The sequence below is a fragment of the Festucalex cinctus genome, chromosome 5 (assembly GCF_051991245.1).
Source record: "Festucalex cinctus isolate MCC-2025b chromosome 5, RoL_Fcin_1.0, whole genome shotgun sequence".
In the NCBI taxonomy this organism is placed as follows: domain Eukaryota; kingdom Metazoa; phylum Chordata; class Actinopteri; order Syngnathiformes; family Syngnathidae; genus Festucalex; species Festucalex cinctus.
Window position 1 is genome coordinate 25,692,189 of NC_135415.1, and position 21,561 is coordinate 25,713,749.

The 21,561-nt window shown below is 39.0% G+C and overlaps 1 protein-coding gene and 1 long non-coding RNA gene across 2 annotated transcripts; one reads left to right on the top strand and one right to left on the bottom strand.

Moving 5' to 3' along the window:
- Positions 1-645: 645 nt before the first annotated feature.
- On the bottom strand, positions 646-4,928 carry LOC144019250 (uncharacterized). The gene is made up of 2 exons (XR_013283610.1): positions 4,563-4,928; positions 646-4,055 (listed from the first exon to the last, which is right to left on the bottom strand). It is a non-coding gene; the product is annotated as an uncharacterized LOC144019250 (long non-coding RNA).
- Positions 4,929-11,933: 7,005 nt separating this feature from the next.
- slc14a2 (solute carrier family 14 member 2) lies at positions 11,934-19,716 on the top strand. The gene is made up of 9 exons (XM_077522193.1): positions 11,934-12,543; positions 12,997-13,168; positions 14,531-14,720; positions 14,874-15,002; positions 16,615-16,807; positions 16,955-17,102; positions 18,533-18,667; positions 18,749-18,798; positions 18,883-19,716. Exons 1-9 carry the CDS (start codon positions 12,520-12,522, stop codon positions 19,267-19,269), a joined length of 1,428 nt encoding a protein of 475 aa, XP_077378319.1. The 5' UTR covers positions 11,934-12,519; the 3' UTR covers positions 19,270-19,716.
- Positions 19,717-21,561: the final 1,845 nt, after the last annotated feature.

Below are 21,561 nucleotides of genomic sequence, written 5' to 3' on the forward strand. Positions count from 1 at the left end.
GAGTGGAGCTGAGGAAACCTGCTAATTTACTATCTTTCAAACAGATGTCAGATGCACACAAGCATGCGTCAGACGCTGCACCATACGGGCCCGATGAGTTTGCCAATGAGTCTCAAACGAGTCACAGTTTGGAAGTTGATATTCTGTAATATTTTTTTTGTGCACATTTTTTAACAACTCATTCACTGCCAGTCATTATAGAAAATTTTTACATTTCCAATACTCACGTGATATTACATTCAATAATTATATATAAACCGAATCTACCAAATAACAGAATAGACTCCCTACTTTTTGTCCCGTCCCGTTCTTTTATAATTGACAGCAGAAAAATGTAGGTTTGCCAAAATACAGCCATTTCTCCCATGGACTCTGAAACTGTGTTTATTTCCTATAAAATGGGGCAATGATGTCATCTACCGGTGGTTGGGCATCAGTAAAGTTGTTTCCAAGTTTGATATTTACAGTGGAGCATGCTCAGATTCGCCCCCATTTAGCACCGCTCTAAAAAATACAATTGACAAGTATACTTGTCAAAGGCAGTGAATGAGTTTTAAGTTAGGGTAGGTTCAACTGTGCAGCGATTTCCTATTCCTATGTCTGTTATGGTGTGGGTGCAGGGAAAACAGGGCGTGGAGGTAGAGGTGCAGTTAAAAAGATTTAATTAAACAAAAACAAGGATCTGGCTAACAGGAATATGTGCAGCAAAAACAGCGATGCAAAACATGGGGAAACTCCTAGGCAAAAATGGGCATCATGATGAGAGGGAAACACAATGAATCGACGCGGACAGCGGGGAGACAAGAAACTAAATACACGTACACTAATTGACAATTAGACACAGCTGGGCAAGACACAAGTGGCAGAGGATGCTGATTGGTTGACACATGAGGAAGGGCAGGCAAACCACAGGTGGACATGACAATGCTTGACAAGACTAGGGAGGCACACAACAACAACAAAACACAGATCATGGCTGAAACTCAAAGAAACATGAGGATAAACTCAAACAAAACTCACTCAAAACTAGAACCCTGACAAAAGCAAAAAAAAAAAAAAAAAAAAACAGAACCCAACCCAAACCATGACAATATCTTTGTTTAGGATCAAAGCACAGCTAAACTAACCCAAGACCTAAACTGATTATATCCAGGACTAGCAAAATCACCAATTACAGTAAATCTGCCATATATCGTAAACAAGGACTCACCGTATGATCACTTTTCACCTTTTGCTGTCAGCAAAGTAGGTATGTACTGTATTTTTGAGACTAAGTCGCTCTGAAGAACTAGTCACACCAGTCTAAATAAATAAATAAATAAATAAATAAATAAATAAATAAAATGTATCATGAAGAAGAAGAAAAATTAGAAGCCAAAATGGACTAAGTCACTTTTTTGGGGGGAAATTTATTTAACAAAAAGCGAGACCGAAAATGTTGATCATGTTGACGACAGCAGACGAGTTTCGAAAACCTCCAAGGAAATGTTTTTCTTTTTAGTTTAAAGTGGCTTAACTACAATCCTGTGTCACATTGTGGCCAAAAGTAGAATCCTTGTCGGTTGTTTTGCCTTTTGGTGCTGTAATTCCTTGTTGTGGCGTATGCAGCATGCTAGTGAGCATGAGAGGTGGCGGTAATCCAATAAAAGTATGCCAACCGTGAAAAGAAAGCAGAAGAAGAAATGGATGTAGAAGAAGAAAAGGAAGTAGTCATGGCAACTAACGTGTGACATATTTCTTAAATTTGTTGGGAACAAAGAATTAAGGGACCGTCTTCCTGGCTAACTCGCTAGTTTAGCATGCAGCATCCACCACAACAAGGATTTACAATGTACAGCAACAAAAGGCACAATAGCCGACCAGGATTCTACCTTTGGCCGTTGTTCGAAGCGGACGCTTTGAATCCAACTGGAACTCGTTCACTGCCATCAACATGATGAGAAAACGGGGATTTTGAGTGCCAGTCTGAGTCTATGAAGAAAAGCGTGACTGTAGTCTGAAAAATGCGGTGCTCATAAAATGATGGTAATATTACAAAATGTTCACGTTACCATTTCTCTGGTTGTGTCCACTTTTTGGCACCAACAAAAAGCACATAGGCCAGGGGATTAAATCAGTTGTTCCACTTTGCTGTGACTTGCATTTCTATTTAAATTGATTTGACCGCATCGTGATTGGCTGGCTTTTCAGTAACTATTGATGCATAGCTGTCATTTCTCCAACGTGAAAAGCCATAAAGTGAAATGTCATACTGTTAAATTATGAAATTGTTTTGTTGAAGTCGTAACAGTATACTGGGGAAGTTGCTTTCAAATAACATTAACGAGTAATATAAAATGTATTACATTGTGGAAGAAACTTCCCCATCACTGTCCTGAACAAGCCAATTGGTTCCTCTCCAGCAACCAAAGCCAAGTTTATACGGTCAAAAGCAAACCAAATCTTCTCAACATTTTATAGTCCCAAAAGTTGTTTGTCGTCTTGTGCAAGCAGGCATGTCACAGTTGCTAACATAGACTGTCAGAGACTTACATTATCTGATGGTCCTCTACTGACTTCAAGCGTATTTGAGCGTATGCATGTGTGCGTGCGCGTTGCGTTGGAGGAGTGCCATGCAGCTGGAAGCCATCATCCAACCACTTTCTGTCTTCTTCTCTCCCTCCTTCTCATTTCTCGTTCTCTTCATCTCCACTGTCTGCTCTCAATTTCTCTGTCTGATTTTCATTCTCCACTTCTCGGTGTGAGCTAAGAGTTGGCTTCGCCGTCCTCTTCTTTGTTTTGCTTGCGTTCGCCTTGCCTCCATCGCTCTTTGCAGTTCAAAGATGGATTTTCCAGCAGAGCTCAATCATCCCGTCTTGTCTTTCATCCGCACTGCTTCACCCTAATCAGCATGCTGTTATAATATGTGTTTACTTAGCCTCTGAAGTTCTCCTCATCTTGTTTGGGCCTCGGCGGACGTCATAAGTGATGGATGGCAAGCGTGTAAACATTGATTACATACTGTGCACTGAATGAAAATGTCACCAGAAAGCGGGAGAGGTGAGGAAGAGAGTTTAACAACATAAGTGAAAAAAGAGCAATGAGGATGAACAATTCAGACTTTGTCCTTGCAAGCACATGTGCACGTACATGCATACATAATCTGCTGTATTGTATTTGGATATGTGGGAAAATGCAGTTTGTTGGAAGATAAATGGGAGAAACAGAATCCAGCAGTTAATTTAAGAAGAGGGACTCTTTGTCATTAACTCCAGTTTGCACTAAATTGTACTTTAAAATGAGGTAGTAACAGTGAATGTGAGTCAGCTGGGATAGGTTCCAGCTCACTTGCCACTCTAATAAAGACATATGTTAGTTCAAGTCAAATTGGCCTACTACTGAGGAAGTGATGGATAAAAATAAAAATAAAATAAATACCACCCACAGAATAAAGGATCCTTTTCAATCAACCATTTCATTTGTATGTAAATAGCCAAATAAAGAAATCATTAAATAAAACAAATATTTTGGAAAAACATCTATGTTTTTGTGTACACAGAGTGTAAGAATGAATAAGATGAATGTGTACACTTAATTTATGCTGTTGTTCATGCCATGTATCCATCCATTTCTCTTCCGGCTGAGGCGGGATACATGCAGGACTGAGCAGAACTGGCACTCGATCATTATGCTGACACATTGACACAGACAAACATTCATTTTTGTATTGATTCGTCTGTGAAAGCACAACTAAATTTGTCAAACTGTCCGTTATTCGTCAAAAATATGGAAAACCGCAAACGCCATCAACTTCAAACAGGGCTTCATCTTTAAACGCTGTTTCCTGTGTAAGCTAAACCGTAACTTCTAGTGAACTTTGGTGGCGTTTCACTAGACGAAAAAAAAGAAGAAAAAAAAACTCGGTTCAATGAGGTTATAATGTGTTCCAATTGAGGTAAAGTATTGGGTTTTCCTACTTGAAAGTGATTTTTGTTCTCTGCTTGCAGATGGAAGCGGCTCACCAGGTTTGGCGGTGGAGCGTTACTGCCCTCTGGGGTTAGTCGGTGGGATTGCACCTGTAAACACATTTCACACATACACACACACGGCTGACTTGATGCAAAATGGCAACCCACACACTGGACTGGTTGCCAATCAGCTGGCATCCTACAGACAAACTAACAAATATAGAACTGTAGTTGTCAAGTTGTTTTAAATAATGTTTTTCATAGAAAATGTTTTACCTGTACAACACATACAGTTATAGTAAAATTTTGTATCAGAATAACATAACTGTTCCATTTGACTAAATTTACAACAACCCCCCCCCCCCTAAAAAAAAAAAAGAGAGTTGCACATTCTTGTGTTCCATCCTTGTGTCAAGGATAAAGGTCGGAAACAAAACTGACATGAGGTTAGCAAGGGTCCACAAAGCCAGTAGACAAAGAAACGCACAAAGAATGTCTCAGTGTTCGGAAAGAGGCTCGGAAAAAGGGGCAAATAGTAACAAGATGCACGCAAACACACACAGATGGAGTTGTGGCCGGGCGTCTAGCCAGATGCTCCGAGAGAAGGAAACTCACATTCTTGTGATGGGGAGTCATCCAGTATCAGGTTCCATAGACTCTAACTGAAGCTGGAGCCCCCTACCACACGCACACACACTGAAAAGAAGGCGCTGGGGCACACATATTTGTGGCCCTTTCAATGAGGGCTGTCTGTATGGAAACGGCAGTGCCTCCCGTCCTCTAATCTTGTCAGATCTTTTCTGGAGTGTCTGGTATTTGCACGGCTTTGTTAGACTGGTTTTATTTTTGAGGAATGACGCCAAAAGAATGTGTTTGTAACTGTAAGATAAAGAGACAAAAGGGCGAAAAAAATTAATATGACACTTCCAATTTTTTTCACCAGATGTCAGCATCAGTCATTGCTGATACGCCAGGTGATTTTGATTATGAAACAATATGAATCAGAGTTTTCTTTGTATTCATTCAGCAGCGATGCAGCGCCTCTCCTTCGAGCCAGGGGGGGGGAAAGAAAGTGCGCCTTTTGTGTGTGCCAGTTCTGAAGTGAAGACGTTATCCTTCCAGTCAAAATTCGGGGCAAATTTGACTGCGCCGCCAACCGTTTCTGATTGGTGGATGCTTGTTCCTGGTTGGCTACTTCCTCAAGTCACTGTGAATGACGTGTGACTGGAACGCCCATGCAGGAAGAACGCGTAAAGAGAGTTGAGGCTGTATGTACGCTCACCGGAAAGTGGAGATTAAACAAGAGAGATAAAATAAACCTCCTGTCTCCTGCAGTTCATTTAGTCCACCCCGTTTAGGATAACTGCAATCAGTTACGCGTTTGTACATGGAGGCACGAGAGCAGGAAACGAGAAAAACAACTCAAAATTGACGTGTCAGTACGAGCACCCAGTCAAAACCGAGCGGAGCGGTTCCACAGCGCTCACCCGCGGTGTAGTCATGAGGGTAGTTTTTCATAATTCTGGAAGGATTAACGAAGGAACTCCAAGTCTCAAACAGCTGGACATTGGTGTAAACTCGGCGTTGAAATGAAGTTCCGAGCAGCCTTTGTGCGCTGGATGAGAGACAGCGAACACACTTTAACCAAACTGGGAGGCAGATTGTAGACGCCTCCCGAAAGCCGGTGTCGGTACCAAATGTGATCGGCCTGCCGGCCTTCGCCTATTGATGACGTTGCGCTACAGGATTGGCTGTGACGTTGAAGATTGTGATTGGTGAGGCAATTTATTTATTTATTTATTTATTTTTAAGTCGCCGGAGGAGAAACATGGACGCGTTTTACGAAGAAATGTATTAGTATTTATCAACTGGGACTTTACGGTAGTAGACCATTACCTTTGATTAATATTTATATTAATATTCCATGAGACAAACATGCACAGACATGCAGTTTACAAATAAATTCCTAGTTATACCTAATAACCTGAGGCTGAGTACAGAACATAATGGTGAGGAAATGTCACTTCTTAGGCAATAATTGCATCATTTCATTATCATCATTATAGTAATTATTTTCTGCAATACGTACGCAGTGGCGGAGCCAGACTTTTATAAATAGGGGGGCCAGGGGGGGCAAGGATACTTCATCCAAAGATGATGCCAAATTTGTTTTCATGAAAATTAATTTCAATCGGAGTCTATCGATGTTCAAATATATTTAAGTACATATTAAGCAAAGGGGACATTTTTGCACATAATGTGCCGTTTATTAAGAATGTATAAAATGTACAAAAATAATAATTCAGCACTGTTTAACTTGAATGAACTTGCACGCACACGCAGATACTGTATTCATGCAATTACAGTACTTTTATCAACATAACATTATAATATGAACATAATGCAAATTTGTATTAGAGTATGACTAAAGATCCTGTCTAAGTGCCAAACTCTCCTTGTCGTTTCATTTTCCACACACCCTATGAAAAATAAATTTATTACTCCAACTACTACTTCATTTACAACCACATAATTTATTAATGTGATTAATTAATAATTATGTTAATAAATCCTCCACTTCTACCTGTAAATGCAAACGTCAGTTAGTGTCTGTTTGAACTTTCAACCATTGGAAGGTGCTATTGTATTGCATAACAACAACAACATACTTATTTTTAGCTTGCACAAAACTACGTTGCTTATTGATGTCCGTCCAAAACAATCTATCTGAACGAGGTGTCAGTGGATTAAAATTTGTAATCATAATTAATCGCATTACTTCAATAATTAACTGACTATTAATCACACATTAATTGCACATTTTATATCTCAATTTATACCTACATTTACAATAAAATGTACAATTTCAATATGGTTTTATTTTTTTTTTAGTCATTGATAGAGTAATTTCATAACAATTCAATTAAAAACATTTAAAAATTAATTGATAGATTAATTTCATAACAATTCAAGAAAAAAAGTTTAAAAAAATAAAAATAAAATATGTGCTGTACTGTAAAACCAAACCAAAGCGTGACTGATTTGTTTTGGTCATTTTTCTCTCACTACAACATGGTATAATTGCATTTGTATGACAATAGTGAAAGCTCAATGCATTTCTCTTTTCATATTAGGAGCTGCCTAATTTTTAACATGAAGTAACTTGTGAAATTATGCACATTTTTAAAACTGTAAAATACAACAGTCCCCACAAATATACTAAATCTACTGTTACAGCGAACACATCGGTAGTTTCACTTTCACCTTGATGAGATATTTTGTGGAGATGCTGAATAAAATACGCCTCACATTTAAAGATAAATAGGATTGGGCTCACTCCAACTGTCAAGACGGCGTCCATTCGGCTTTTACTCTCACAGGGGTTTCAGAGTGCCCATGGCCGTCTCTTGGTGCTCGGTGCGAACGCAACGGCTAACAGAGTGCGTTCTTTCAAAGCAAGGCACGGGTGGTAGTGGTGAGACACAGTCCAAATGGCTCCTCCACCTATATTCTGCCCCTTAAAACACTGTATTTTAGCTCCAGTGCATTTCTATTGGGTAGTTTTGACGTGGACGTTTCTACTGCGTGGTGACTAGAATTCCCTGAGTAGAGGCTTTCCAAATAAGGAGCGGTCGTTAATCGAGCGTTAAAAAAAACAGTGCCGTTAAAGGCACTTTAAGTAAACGAGATTAATAACGCGACAATTTTGACACCCATAATCTGAACATAAAAGTTATTTTAAACAGTCACTCACGTCTCACAGGCAAACAAACATGATATAGCCAAACGCCAACATGCATTCTTGATGTGCCGGTGTTCTGTCGGATCAGCATACCGGTACTCAGGAGACTGCTCCTTAAAACAGATGATTCTCCTTCTCCAGACTCCTAGTGAGGTGGATTATAATGCTTTGTCGTAAGTAGCGCCAGCCACTGTTCAGGAGGGCCATAACAATTAGTAGGCGTCTGCTTGAAAAAAATGCTGGCAGGCTGCATCGGCCAGGCGTGCGACGTCACTGCGCCGGTGCCGTGATATGTCAATCATTTGGCGTCTGCTGGGTCCAATCACATTTCAGCAGGGGCACGTGCCACCCCGGCCCCCCCTCTGGCTCCGCCATTGTACGTACGACCCTCCGCAACTCTTTAGTGCAGTGTCACCTCTGAGGAGACATTGGCAAGAAAATATTAAAGGTGTAATTTAAATAAAATGTATGGGCTGAGATATAAACCTAAGTATAAAAGTATGATACTTTAAGATTGAATAAATAATTAAATAGATTGAAATAATAAATTAGATGAAATAAATATAAAAGAGGGTGGTAGAGTAGTTAGAATGTCCGCCTCTCAGTTCTGAGGACTCGGGTTCGAGTCCAGGCTCCGGCCTTCCTGGGTGGAGTTTGCATGTTCTCCCCGTGCCCGCGTGGGTCTTCCCCAGGTACGCCGGTCTCCTCCCACATTCCAAAGACATGCATGGCATGTGCCAGTGTGCTTGTGAGTGTGGATGGTTGTTTGTCTCTGTGTGCCCTGCGATTGGTTGGCTACCAGTCCAGGGTGTCCCCCGCCTACTGCCCAAAGCCAGCTGAGATAGGCTCCAGCACCCCCCGCTACCCTTGTGAGGAATAAGCGGTCCAGAAAATGGATGGATGGAAATATAAAAGAATGGAGGTAAAATAGCACATAAATGCAAAAAGTAAAAAAAATATTTACTCAAATTAATTTACTGCCATGGGATGAAATATTGTAAGTTGACGTACTAATGTGTTCCTATAATCATTACGACTGTTTTTGTGATGTATTGTGATCTGTGAACAGCTAAATGAATTCCCTGTGGCATATCGTCAGAGACTCATGGATACAATAGTTCATCAGGAACTCCTAAACCACCTGTAAGTTTGTGTTTTTTCTACATATAACCTTGTGGCGTCAGTGTTTCTGTAGTAAACCACTTAGCATGCTAGCTAAATATGTATAATATATGCCAAAGGGAATTCAGGTATTGCCTTTAGCCGACAGAACGCGCGCTCTCCTCTCTCCTCTCCTGAAAAGCCGGAAGGCGTTCTTGTGGTCAAAGCCCCGCCCCCAAACCCGCGCCCGCCCCTCCACGTTAAAACACTGCCAATAAGTTGAAACTGAAAAAAAGAGAAGTGAAACTGAAAACCTGTGACACTTGAAAAAAAAAAGAGAAAGCGTAAAAAAATAAAATTAAAAAAAATCTAAAGATTGGCATTGAAGAAGACATAATACAAAAAAATATGGTTAAAGAAAAGTTGTTTTTTTTATGTTTGTATTTATTTTTCAATACAACCTTTTAAAATGCCAATACTTGTTTCAACGTCAATGCAGCTTTTTCCACAATGACATTTTTTTTTCAATACTATATCTTATTGTCAGTGTTGTGGCCCCATATGAATTCTCTTGTATGTTGTTATGTTGCTTTTGTAACGATCAGCGATAATAGACACAATCACCTTGTTTTGTTGTTGATTTAAGTGTTAGATAATGTAAAATATTTTTCACAGTAGCCTCACGTAACATAACATCAACATATCAACTCAAACTGAACTCTTGTGAATCAAAATCGAATCGATTGAAGAAATTTGAATCAATACCCCGCACTGTTCAGAGCGTGATATGGACTTCTGGAGACACAGCCACTTGTCGCAACAACTATTCAGATCAAAGTGGAAGGAGAACATCCAATTATTCCACTGCACATGGCGAGGGCTATGTTTATTTGCATATGCCAAATTACCACTACGTGGAACAGGTTTCCTGTTTGGCCAAGCTGTGCCACGTTATCAGGGTGTCACGTTGCTATCACTGCATGAGACGAGTTATTTATTTTTGTATTTTTTATTTTTATTTATCTTTAAAGCGGTGGATGACTGGTTAGCACGTCCGCCTCCCAGTTCTGAGGACTCGGGTTCGAGTACAGGCTCCGGCCTTCTTGGGTGGAGTTTGCATGTTCTCCCCGTGCCTGCGTGGATCTTCTCCGAATGGATGTTTTTTTTACCATCATACGACAGCGGGCAAGCCAGCCCACGTGGATGCCATTTTGTACTGACATTAACGTTCTGTGTAGTAGTGTAACTAGCCGTCCATTGGCAGTGAATATGGATTATTGCCCATCGATGATTATTTTTTTTTTTTGTTACTCTCCTGCAAAAAAAAAAAAAAAAGTCATCTGATGTCATCAGCAACTAGTTGATGACTCATATTTCATCATATATTAAGTACCAACATAAAAATTTCTATAGACATGCAACCCCTGATGTATGCTGTATTATTATTCTATCAATTGATTTCTGTAGATGTTTTAATTTTCCAGGGTGTCCTTGTCATACGACGGAGTTCCGTTGCTACACTAACGTGTCATTTTGGTGATAAGTTGGAACACATGTAAACTCAGTGTTTTACAACTTTCATTGAGACGAGGCACATATTTTACATCAGACAAAAATCTCACAGCATATGGCGGCTGCACAACAAAAACGTCAAAAAAAGTGGATAGGATACATCTTTTGTCATTTAGTGAAAGACATAATTTTCCTGCTTGTCGAGGTCAGCAATACATGAACAAAGATAAATTATTTGTGGTAAATTGCTTCTTTTTTGGGACAAGTGAACTCCGTTAATTTCCTATGGCACAGCTGTTGATTATAGATAAATATATTATTATATTACTACTACTACTACTAATAATAATAATAATATAGATAATTTAAAGCTTCTATGGTAAGTTAGTTGAATTTCCCCTTAAGGAACACATTATTGAGTATGATAAATTAAATAACCTAAATTCTCTAATAACACTTAATATTGAGGCACTTAATTGCTAATGCACGCACCCTTCGAGTTCCACCACATATCAACTTGGTTCACAAGCATATTACGTGCCCCTTCATCTGACCATTTGCGTAGATTTTAAACATAGAAGAAGGGCCAAAATATGCCTTGTGAAAATTTAGCTGCACTAAAAAAACTAGCCACCGGAAGGGTGCTAGAACTGCACAAATGGAAATCAACCTGACTTTAACAGATGTGCTGCTTAAATGCGTTTTTTTAATGTTGTAAGTGTCCCAAAGACGTATTTATGCTTTTTTTTTTTTTTTTTTTTTTTTTTTTTTTTAAATGCTAGAGCTAGAGCATACAGAAGGCTTTGATGCAGCCTCTCAATTGCAAAGAACGGTTGCAGAAATGGTAGTTATTACACAACCGGCCAGCAGGTGGCAGCAGAGCAAAGGAGATCAACCAGGGCCATCTAGAAAAAAAGCTAAATTACTAATGCTAATTGCTGCAAAACGGAAACAGATAGAAACATACTTTTTTTCCTGATGTAAGAAGAGACTTTAATCTTTCTTTTGGTAGGTTCCATGCTTTTATAGCAATTGAACTTGCAAAATCAGTCAAAATCCAGCAAAACAGCCGGGAGCGAACGGGATTGCTTCTGTGAAAATGGCTGGGAGTGAATGAGTTAATATCGTGACATGTGGAGGATTATATATATTATATATATATATATATATATATATATATATATATATATATATATATACATATACATATATTAGTTTTAATATCGTGATATTACAATATTGCCATTATCTTTTCATCCCTAAGATCAAGTGGAGCAAATATGGCCCAACAGTGTCAAGGCGAGAACAGAACTGATCAAGGAAGCTGCACGGCAACATTGAAGGAGCGTGAGGAATTTCTGGCAAGTACTGGCTTTTTAATTACGCGACACTAATCTCCCGGCTTCTTCATATGTCTAGGCTATTTAGTAGGGTGACAAGAATGACAAACATAAAATCTCCAAACTTAAGTGGGGAAAATGTGTTGTAGTCTGATGAAACAAAGGTTAAACAATTTGGCCATAATTCCAAAAAGGTATCACAATTGGATAGTAGAAAGTAGACTTGCTGCAAAGCAGTCCAAAAATTTATTGAGGGTTTTTGTTACACCCCCCCCCCCCCCCCCCCTTTCCTAGCATTGGTATACATAAACAGGGATCTCAACTGTATACATTGTTGCCTCTAAACTAGAATGGATCTCACATTGGCGAGAGATGTATTTTTTTTTTTAGCACCTGAAATAACGACAACGAAAGACAAAATCACATCGGTGACGTCACAAGATTTCTCATAGACACACTTCAAAATGATAAAGACTATTGATATAGATAATTTGACTATTGGGTGATTTATGTAACAAGTCAATAATTTTGACAGACTAAAGGCCTGCGGGAAATGCCGACAGTACAGTAAATGCAGGTTAATCCGTATGGCAAGTAACAGTGGCTAAAACAAAACAGAATGTAAACGGAAAAAAAGTGCGTTGCATATTTCAGCATTGTTGGGCATATCTCGTTTGAGCAGAGATGATGGAAGATTGAACTACAATTGATTAGCAGAGGGAGCAAAGAGATGGGTAGGAGGAAAGAGGAGGAGGAAACAAAGTAGGAGTTGCTTTTTTTTTTCTTTTCTTTTTTTTGCTGCAAGGCTTTAAAAACCATTGCAGATTTCTCCAGAGTGGCAGTCGACAAGCCATGAAGCTCTTGACCATTTGAACATATGCCAGGATCACATCTTACAAAGGTAAGAGGGGAAAAATAATAATGTATATTCGTGTATTTTTTCTATTTTAACAATATTGGCTCCAACCTGAAATATAATCTCTGAATATATGGCAATGATACATTATATTTGGGCAATTAAATGTGGTATAGTTTGAAACATTGGTTACCAATTGCTACTTTCCAAAATAATTGCCAATCATATAGATAAGGGAACAAATATTTAATAACGTTTCTCATTACACACTTTATAATTATTAAAATCATCCTCTGCAACAGTGGCAAGAAAAATATTTTAAAAATGAGCTATAAATTTGGAGGCAGCACGTTTGTAAAATGAAATGGCTCCGTTTTCTGAGGACCCTGTCGGGATTATCAAAATCTTTGTCCAGTGTGCATGTACGCAAATCCTCAGCGATTAATGCCGCTTTTATAGTTTATCAGAGCAAAGTTCAATTGTGAATTGTTGCTGCAGGAACTGCAACCCCTGATGGCACAACTTGACCTGAAGCGTGACAATGACAAGCAGGCGGAGGCGACCGTCCAGAAGGCGCAACCAACGTGCCGGCAGAGGGCCAAGGCTCGCTTCCTGAAGGGGGTCTCCTACTTCTCAGGGGATATGGCGGTTTTTGCAAAGTGGATGGAAAGTAAGTTTACACAAATGGCTGATACATACAGTATTGCAAACAGCACACAGTATTTTCCTCTTGCCCTCCGATTGGCTGGCGACTGTCCAGGCTACAGTTTGTTTTGCGCCCAAAGTAAGCTGGGATAGGCTCCAATGGGGGCGGGTGGGGTTGGGGGGGTGATACATAAGTAAATAAAAAAAAAAAAATGAAAAAAAATAAAATAAAATATATATATATATATATATATATATATATATATATATATATATATATATATATATATATATATATATATATATATATATATATAGACCAGGGGTGTCCAAACTACGGCCCTAAAAATGGCATTTGACTCAGTTCAAATAAATTAATAAAAACAAAAATGTTTGGAGATGGTCAAAGTAAGAAGGGAGGGTGTCGAAAAACACAGGTGCCATTGAACATTATTTTAGTTAACGAAAACTAACAAAATAAACTAAAAAAAAAAAAAAAAACATTTTGTTAACGAAATAAAATAAAAATGCTTTTTAAAAAACGAAAACTAACAAACTACATTTTATGCTTACAAAACTAACTAAAACTATAATTAAAGCAAAAATGTCCTTCGTTTTAGTCTGTTAATTAATTTAATGCATGAGCCTTTGAGGATGATTTCAAATGTGATTTTTAGTAGATTTGTTTTGATATAAACCGGAATAATGACATTTGAAAGTATGTTACACAGAAGTGACATCATCTAGCAGCAGCCAATAGAAAAGCACCTTCAGATGACATCGCTCCCATGGTGTTTTTTTTAAATATTGTTAGTAAGACACATTTTTTTTAATTTAATTTAAATAAATAAATAAACAAACTAATGCTAATACTGAAACTAACAAACTGAAATGAAAACTAAGCATTTTTTAAAGAACTAAAACTAATACAAACTAACAGAACCACCCTGAAAACTAATTAAAACTAACTAAATTTAAAAAAAAAAAACACCAAATGAAATAAAAACTCAAATGAAAAATTCCCAAACTATAATAACCCTACTGCCATATTACAAATAAATTGGTTTATGTACTGTAGCATTTTTCTAAATATGCAAAAGCACAAATAAATTAATTGTACAATTTTTAGGACTAAACACAATTTCTCTTCATAACATTATGTGGCCCTTGCGTCCTTCTGATTTTCTGTACGTGGCCCTCAAATGAAAACGTTTGGACACCCCTGCTCTAAATTGTCTACAGACGTATACGTGTCATCCGACCCCGCCTCTCTCCTAAAGTGTGGGATTCGCTCCAGCTCACCTGTGACACTCACATGGTGCGAGGAGTGTTTAAAATGTTGATGCAGATAAAAGATACAATCAACACTATCTTCTTTGTCTCCCAGAACAGTTTTTTTTGTTCCAGTTGCTGGACTGGGTCCTGCGCGGGGCTGCGCAGGTCATGTTTGTTAACAACCCGCTAAGTGGCCTCATTATCTTCGCCGGCCTCATCTTGCAGAACTACTGGTGGGCACTGAACGGCTTTGTGGGAACTCTCTTTGCCACCATTTCAGCCCTCATTCTGCGACAGAACAGGTTAGTGAGCTCACTCGTCTGTTATAGAAATAGTGGCACGGGCTGTTCGCCACACAGATACGAACTCCCATTCGGAGTATAGGTTCAAAAAGATCTGGAAATTTCGACTGTCATAATGTCTGTCTGATTTTTATTTTTTTTTCCCCCCATTAGGGGTGCAATTGCTGCAGGACTGTACGGCTACAACGGTATCCTAGTGGGCTTGTTGATGGCCGTCTTCTCCAATGCAGGAAACTGGTACTGGTGGCTCTTGCTGCCCAACATCTTCATGTCCATGATGTGGTAAGATGTTAACTCATTCACTGCCTTTGACAAGTATACTTGTCAATTGTATTTTTTAGAGCGGTGCTAAATGGGGGCGAATCTGAGCATGCTCCACTGTAAATATCAAACTTGGAAACAACTTTACTGATGCCCAACCACCGGTAGATGACATCATTGCCCCATTTTATAGGAAATAAACACAGTTTCAGAGTCCATGGGAGAAATGGCTGTATTTTGGCAAACCTACATTTTTCTGCTGTCAATTATAAAAGAACGGGACGGGACAAAAAGTAGGGAGTCTATTCTGTTATTTGGTAGATTCGGTTTATATATAATTATTGAATGTAATATCACGTGAGTATTGGAAATGTAAAAATTTTCTATAATGACTGGCAGTGAATGAGTGTTAATAAGCGAAGTGTGCATCTCGAAATCAAGGTGCATTATGGGTAATTCAAGGTGCATTATGGGTAGATTTTGGGTAGGCGAAACTACCAAACGGTCATTGAAAATGAATTGGATCCGATGGAATCAGCTCCGATAGAAACGTTTCAACCGCTGGAAAGTTGCTGTTTTGTTTTTGTTTTGTTTTGTTTTTTTAACATGCAAAGCATGTGGTTTACTGACATTGGGGAAGTTGACTTGCAAGCTTTAAATTGTACAGTTACACAAAGATTATCACCACTCTAATCTCATTCAAATTGATAAGGTAGTTGGTAGCCTCGATTTTTTTTCCCCCCGTGCATGCGCAAACTTAACGCGCACATCGCTTACATTAATGTCATCCTACAGGTTACATGTTATTAAAAAAAAAAAAAAAAAGCACAAATTTTTTAAAGTTAAATAAGAGAATGTCGTATCTTAATCATCTCCAAAATGTAGTCAAACCAGTCCTATGTAAGATGTGACAATGCGTGGAAACACAACGGACTCGTGGTAAGCACGGGAGGCTCACTGAAATCTCTAAATTGTGCATAGGAGTGAACATGAGCATCAATGCTCGATTGTCAGAATCAGAATTATCTTCAATTATACGCTTCTGACCTTGTCTGGGAGAAGACGATCGATACGGTTATAGCTGCGACGATAAAGACTAAATCCATGCACGTTCCTGTCTAGAATAGAATTCGAGAATTCGTGGCTGGACTCGGAATCACAATCCTAAAGCCCAAATTGCTAATCGTAACATCAGTGAACAAGTTCTGGTTGGACTCATAACTAAATAAAACATTTCCTGGGTAAAAATATTACTTAGCGCTTTAGCTACACGATAGGCTATAGTGTCCAAATAATTTTATAAAACCCGACACTCAATTATTTGAAAGCTTATTATAGACAGCAGACGCTTTGCTGCCGCATTTTATATAAACTAATTGTCCTTTTACGTTTCAAATGGCTTACCTTTCGTAGAATCTCACATTGTATTGTGACCAACGGTAGAATCTGCGTTGGTTGAATGGATTAGCCCGCATGCTACTTGGTATAATAGCTAGCTGTGGAGATCATAGAAATTAGCTAGAGCAAGCCTTTGCTCCTTGATGATGCACATCAAGTCACCATCTTGGCTCTTGGCTCAAATAAGTTCACCGTACTAGCAAATTAAAATTAGGTTTGCATTTGTTTGTTTCAGCCCAGTTGTGTCCAGTGCCTTGGCATCCATTAACAGTCGTTGGGATCTGCCGGTGTTCACGCTGCCCTTCAACATCCTGGTGTGCCTCCACATGGTGGCCACAGGTCACTACAACCACCACTTCCCCCAAGTCCTCATCCAACCACGCACTGAGCTGCCCAATATCACCTGGGAGGAAATTGATCTTGCCAAGGTCAGGCTTACTTTACATTTGACAACATAAGAAATCATCATTTCATAGGCTTCAGAATGTCAATATTGAATTTAAGAGGTCCATAGACTGTATTTTCCAGTCCTCTGAGTTGTTCTTGTTAACTTGTGGAAATAAATGTCTCCTCAGCTGTTCATGTCCGTGCCTGTGGGGATAGGCCAGGTCTACGGCTGTGACAACCCTTGGACGGGAGGCATCTTCATCATCTCGCTCTTTATCTCCTCCCCCATCACGTGCGCTCACGCTGTCCTCGGGTCGACAATCGGCATGCTTTCAGGTCGGTTTGGGAAATAAATTCAATCTTTTCATTAGTGCTGGGCGATATAATCGTGAAGACGATTTTTTTTCTTTTCGTGTCTATCGGCATTTGTCACTTAGAGCAAACAAAATTGGGGACAGAACGCTTGTTCAACGGACAAAATCATTCATTTGCATGCTTATTGCACACAGTAGTGATGGGCATTACAATTCTTTTTGGTGAACTGAATCACTAGAATCAGTTCATTTAATAGAACCGTTCAAAAGATTTGTTCACCGAGTCGTTAACAGTCGTTATCCCCAACAACGTCATCTCACCGCTGCTGCAGTGTGGGGCACACCCGAATGTGCTGGTGAGAGGGAGACTGTCACTCACTCTATTTTGTTTTTATGCGCTTGCCCCTAGCCAGTACGTGGAAGGATAACCACATTAGCCGTTAGCTTGGAGAAACACATGATAATGAAAGCCTTTCCCCGCCAGCACGGAAGCACGTTTCTGAGAGTAGTTCCATACTTGGCAAATCACGCGTGGCACGACTACAATCACTCACTCACTGAACTGGTATGGCAGTACGTTCACTCAATCGTACACGAACGGGGAAATGGAGGTAGCACGTTCACTCACTGAATCGTTCCTGAACCGGAAATGGCAACACGTTCACCCACTGACTCGTTCACGTCTTCGCGAACGGGAAGCTTCCAATTTAATGAGTATCTGGAGAGAGAAACTAATGCTGCACGCTTTGCAAATTCATGCTCCACATTTTGGTAAACAGGAAGTGATGTGATTGTTATGGTGTCCTGGAATCACGTATGTCAGTCGGGAGGAGGATTAAATGTTTATTAATATTGATAAGCCTGTCAGAAAATGGATGCATACACTAAAATGAATACATTTAACATCACTAAATGTTATTTTTCACAGTGCCTGAGTTTTGATTTTGACTTTTGAAATCTACACAATAAATGTTCTCAAAATTACATAGCACATTAGAGCTCATCTTTTTTTTTATTATTATTATTAATTAATTTCTGTCTGAACATTTTTTTTTATCTCTTATTTAGATGAATAAAATTTGTGAGTCACTGTGCCTCTTCTGTTTGCTTTTGATAATTTTATAAAGCAGCACCACTAATGGATGCATTTCTCATTTGATACACATCTGTTTAATATCACTCAAACATAAAATGAGAAAATGTAAACAGTCATAGTGTGTTGTAGAATAAAAAAAAAAAAAAAACTGAAAATATATCATGGCATATTTTTAATGTGATATAAAATAGCCTATATCGTGATAGAATTTTTGCATATCGCCCAGCACTACTTTTCATTATGCAAGCGCAATGTCTCCCAAGATGACAATGATAATGTACCAAATGTGAGCAGCCCAAATAGACGTTGATTGTTAATGGTGGGGTTCTATTGAGATTTGCATATTTGCTGTGCAGGCTTGGCTTTGGCTGCTCCATTTGGCGCAATTTATTTTGGCCTGTGGGGATACAACTGCGTGCTGGCGTGCATCGCCATCGGTGGAATGTTTTATGCCCTCACTTGGCAAGTGCACCTGCTTGCTATTACTTGTGGTGAGTTGGCATCGCAATCCTGTTTGAGGTTTGATAGGTGTCATAATTCAATGTCATACACACTTCTTTTCTGGTTTCCAGGTTTTTTCTGTGCCTACCTGGGCTCTGCCATCGCCAACATCATGTCCGCGGTATGTTTTCTAAACCATAAATCAGATAATAAACCGCATCAGGATTACATCAGTACTAACTGCAAGTCTATATTTTGCCTACAGTTTGGTCTCCCAGCCTGCACGTGGCCCTTCTGTCTCTCTGCGCTCACATTTTTGCTCATCACCACAGAAACTAATAAGATCTTTAAGCTACCTCTGGCTAAAGTCAATTACCCGGAGAAAAATCTGTGTTTCTTCTGGAAAATGAAGAAGCAGGAGAAGCAAGAGAAGCTTGAGGAAGAGCGGAAAACGAAAGAGCAGAAAGCGATAGAGGAAGGGATGATACTGAATGAGAAAGAAGAGCTGAGTCTCAACCTCAGCGCAATGGAAGAAGGCAACACTACACAAATAGTCACAGCGCCCGAAGCAGAGAGCGAGCAAAGGGACACCGGGGAAGAACAAACCACAGAAGACTACCCAACAGATGAAACAAATGCAAATTTAGTATAAAAGAGAAATAGAGCAGGAGAGAGACTATGAAACCGTGGCAATGTTTTTTAACACATTCACTGCCAGCCCAGCAAAAATGCATTATTTGACATCTTTTTCCGTCAATGGCAGTCAATGAGTTAAGATGAGATGTAACCAAAATTGACGGATTTTTAAGCAAAATTTGCCTTAAAAAAGGAAAAAAGGATGCTGCAATATAATCACAAAATATATTGGCACATTGTGTTTAACACATTCACTGCCAGCCCAGTAAAAATGCATTATTTGACGTCTTTTTCCGTCAATGGTAGTCAATGAGTTAAAAATACTGCGTCAGGTTGCATACCGAAAACCTCATCAAACTTTGTCGTATATACTTGTATTTACATGTTGATCTGTTTCTTATGTTTTATTTGTTTATGAATACAATATGAATATATTTTTCAATAAAATATTTCCTCAACTGTATATTGTAACTTGTCCTCTGATTGGCGAGCAACTAGTCCCCCTCACCCAAAGTTAACTGAGGTAGGCTTCAGCTGACTCATGACCATAAATGGGACTTGGAATCAAGGTTATTTTAGCTAACTAAAACTATTAAACTAAATAACTAAAACAAAAATTCAAAAAACATTTACCTTTGGTAATTAATTTAACACCTGAGCCTTTGTGGTTTGTAGCAACTAACCTTGGGTCCTGTAGTCGCCGTGGATGGAGGTGGGAGATGTTTTTGACACGCTCGACTTATCCAATAATTGTCCACAAAAAAAAAAAAAAAAGGCTTCAATGATTTAAACCAAAACAAACAAAGGTAGCACAAATTATGCTGCTAACTACACAACTGACATTCTATCCGTAAAATCAATGTAGGAATGCATGTTTGCAAGTGCTTGCGAGTGGTAAAAACCGCTTGACCTTCCACTCCCTCCTCCTAATCACCTACACCTGTGCTTAAAAAGAATCGGGAGGAAGGGTGGAGAGGGTCAGGTAGTGCCTACACTGCCACCTGTGGTCATCTACTGCGAATAGCAAAAACAACATGTGGCTCCGACAGGGTTAATTTTAAAAGTATATGTATTTGATTATTGACTGGAATAAGGACGTTTGACAGTGTGGCGCATAGAAGTGACGTCATCTAGCAGCAGATGATACAAAAACACCTTTAGATGATGTTGCCCTCAAGTGCCAATTTTGCGCGTTTGACTTTTGGCTCCAATGGACTCACCTTGCCTGCTTTTTCATTTAATTCAGTCGACTCGAAACACAACGCTAGATAAGAAGATTGTTGCGTTTTTCCATTTTACCATGGTATTTATTAAATATTGCACACAAATAATACACTTTTTTTTTTTTTTTTAAAGAAAAACTAATACTAAAACTAATGAAAAGGAAACAAAATGAAACATTTTTGAAATAACTAAAACTAATAAAAACTAACAGAGCCACCCTGAAAATGAACTAAAACTAGTTACATTTAAAAAACAAAATTCAAAAACTGAGTCACAGTGGTCTTGCAAAACTTGACGTCTTTAACCGTCAATGGCAGTGAATGAGTTAATTAAGTCAAATCTCATGGATGCCAAGTGAAATTCAAGTTGTGTCTTTCGTAGGTTTTTGCTAAGCCAGTCGTAAGTCAGGACTTAAGTCGACTCGTGTCCCACACCTCCGCGAATATAAAGTAAAATATTTAGTTGCAGGTAAGCACGACGCTGTTGCACTCATGTGACTTGCCCTTTGGGTAACATAGTTGAAATGTTTGTGGACAAATGTGACTGAATGAGGCCAGCGACGATAAACTTTAGAGTTGTACCGTGACTTAAAATGTCTTGGCACAAAAACTGTCCACGAAGATAGGGAGATATGAGGAATGATTGTCTGACGTGAAAATGCACAGTAGCCATTTGCTTGTTGAACTTTCTCAAAGTAATGTGTTGGTCTATTTCAGGCACCTTAAGTGACACTTACTAAATTATCTAAGTCACTTAAAAGTCACTTAGCACATTTGAGTGATTTGACATTAACAACAACAAAAATTAAACATGAATCCATGCATCCATTTTCTGAACCTTTTGTCCTCACATTTAATGTTAAAAAAAATCATTTTGATTTTTAACCCATCCCAAACCCTTGGGCGTTTTTCCTCAGATGGTTTCTCTGTGCCCCTCCATGTCCTTAAGGGCTATACGAATAAAATTTGATTTGAAGTACACTAGTGTCGTTTCAGCCACTCGGCATGTGTTATGTTAAGCAGATGATGTGGTAATTAATTGACTGCAGCAATTACACAGGCGTACCGTGTGCTCTTTAGCTTAA